Raw genomic sequence first — 2,294 nt, forward strand, 5'->3', positions numbered from 1 at the left:
TGATGTTTGAGGGAGAAAATAGGAATTAAATTCCTTGCAGAGAGCAAAGCATGGGCACAGGCCTGGACAACCTTGCTTTGTCACGACCAAAACACTAATAAACTGGGTGGCGAGGCCGACAACCCAGAGCCGCCTTCCCAGGCCACCCTCCCCCCACACCGCCCTCCATGCCTCTCCTTCCCCAGATCGAGAAACTCAAGGCAGAACAGAGCAAGCAGCCGCCCACCCCTCTGTTGGGGCGAAAGTTCTTTGGGGACCCCACGGAACTGGCGGCTAAGGCGGCGCCTCTGCTGCGGCCAGCGGGTTATGAGAGGGGCTTGGAGCCCCTGGCCCGCCGGGCCTCGGACACTCTGTCTGCCGAGGTGCGGACCCGGGTTGGGTACGTGCGCCAGGAGCTCAAGCCCGAGCGCCTGCAGCCGCGCATCGACCGGCTGCCGGAGGTCCCGGGGAGGGTGGAGCCCACGGCCCCGCCAGCGGGACGAGTGGACGTGGTGGAGACCCCCGGGGTCCCCGCGGCGGCGGAACAGGTCCGGCCACGGCCGGAGCGGCAAGAGTCAGCTGATCGCGCCGAGGAGCTGCCCAGGAGGCGGCGGCCGGAGCGGCAGGAATCGGCGGATCAATACGAGGAGGCTGCGCGTAGGCGGCGGCCAGAGCGGCAGGAATCTGTGGAGCACGAGGCGGCGCACAGCCTTACCCTGGGCCGCTATGAGCAGATGGAGCGGCGGCGCGAGCGGCGCGAGCGACGGTTGGAGCGGCAGGAGTCCAGCGAACAGGAGACACCTGCCAGAGGAGAGCTGGCCAGGGGGTGAGGCCCCGCGTGTCCAGGGAGTGAGGGAAGGGGGACCGGAGAGCTCCTGGAGCCGCGCAGGCCCAGTGGAGAGGGTTTCCAGGCTCAGAACTGCCTAGCGAGAGGAAGAGAGTCGTGGTACCCATTTTGCAGAGATGTAAACTAAGGCTGAAAGAGGGTGGGCGACATGCCCATTGTTCCACAGCGGCAGTTCGAAGCGTTGAAAGAAAGGACAGAGTTAGCCAGAGTGTGTTATGCAGATCAATCCAATCAGTTGTGTCAGCAGAAAATGGTCTTGGGTCAGATGTTTCAGTGACAACGACTTCCTGATCTAATTTCATATTTTACGAACATATGCTGAGTGCCTACCCTGTGTGGTATGTGCTAGGGAGCGCAGCGACCCAGCCAGCCCTAGCCTTGCTTTCATGGGGCTCACATTCCAGTGGGGGGAACAGATTTGTCACCAGACAGTGATGACCTAGAATGATCAGGGCTGGGATGGGGGAAATCCAGGGGACTTGGGAGCTCAGGGGTGGGTAGGAAAAGGCAACAGTACCTTCAAAGGCTAGAAGGCACCAGTTTGCATTTTGCTCTTTATGCTGTTTAAAACTCAAAGGGGAAAGAGGTTCCGTCCTCCATTTATTCAGCAGCCATGGCCTGAGCACCTGTGGTGTGTCTAAGGCCAACATCTGAGAGGCAGCTGCATAAGCAGACAGGGGTCTGGCATCTGGGGCCAAGAAGTAGAGGCTGCTCCGGCCAGCCAGGCTGGTCCCTGGGAGAAGGCACCCCACTTCCATTGGGTCTTTCTGCCCCCCTACCCCCAGGAAGGCCACCCTGGCTGACATTGTGGAGCAGCTACAGGAGAAAGAGGCAGGCCCAGGGCTCCCTGTTGGGGTAAGTTGAGCCTCTGAATGGGTGGGGAATGGGGACACTAGCTCCTAGCCCTGGGTCCCCGCATCTCAACCCTGCAGAGCGACTCAGGGAATGGAAAGGGTCCCCAGATGCTCCCCATAATCTTAAAATTTCTCCCTTAGATTAGGCCACAGACCTCAGAGACTCCTTCCCCCTCCACACACACTCTTCCTGTATCTACCCTGGACTTTCTCCAGTCTCAAATTTCCTTAAAATCACACACAGAAGGAAGCCCCAGATTCCTCCTACAGACAGCTGGGATACCCTCCTGCCTGCACCCCACCTCCATTGGGGCCCCCTCCTTCCTAAGCTAAGATCAAAAGGGACTCCAAACCTAGGAGGAGTCCTGGCACTCACTCCCAAGAAGGTGGGGCCCCTGAGAGTTGGGCCTCCAGCCTTGAGGTCCTCCCATACAGATGGCCCTTCGAGACAGATGGCCCTGCAGACAGATGGGACCCCCAGAGCAGTGAGTTCCTCCAGATGGACCCCCCACACCCCACTATGGACAGCACCCCTCTTCCCCCTCCCTTCACACAGCCGTCGCTGCCTCAGCCTCGCGAGCTTCCCCCCGGCCGCCTGCCCAACGGGCTTGAGC

The 2,294-nt window shown here is 60.3% G+C and overlaps 1 protein-coding gene across 1 annotated transcript in view; it reads left to right on the forward strand.

Annotated features, from left to right (window-relative positions):
• The window catches only part of SPTBN4 (spectrin beta, non-erythrocytic 4), a 68,180-nt gene that overhangs the window by 61,731 nt on the left and 4,155 nt on the right, over positions 1-2,294 (forward strand). The window contains exons 32-34 of the mRNA XM_025050866.1: positions 186-805; positions 1,612-1,681; positions 2,237-2,294. The exon at positions 2,237-2,294 is cut by the window's right edge and continues 226 nt beyond it. Coding sequence (XP_024906634.1) covers positions 186-805; positions 1,612-1,681; positions 2,237-2,294 — 748 coding nt within the window. The remainder of the gene's footprint in view (positions 1-185; positions 806-1,611; positions 1,682-2,236) is intronic.

The sequence above is a fragment of the Pteropus alecto genome, unplaced genomic scaffold, assembly GCF_000325575.1.
Source record: "Pteropus alecto unplaced genomic scaffold, ASM32557v1 scaffold271, whole genome shotgun sequence".
In the NCBI taxonomy this organism is placed as follows: domain Eukaryota; kingdom Metazoa; phylum Chordata; class Mammalia; order Chiroptera; family Pteropodidae; genus Pteropus; species Pteropus alecto.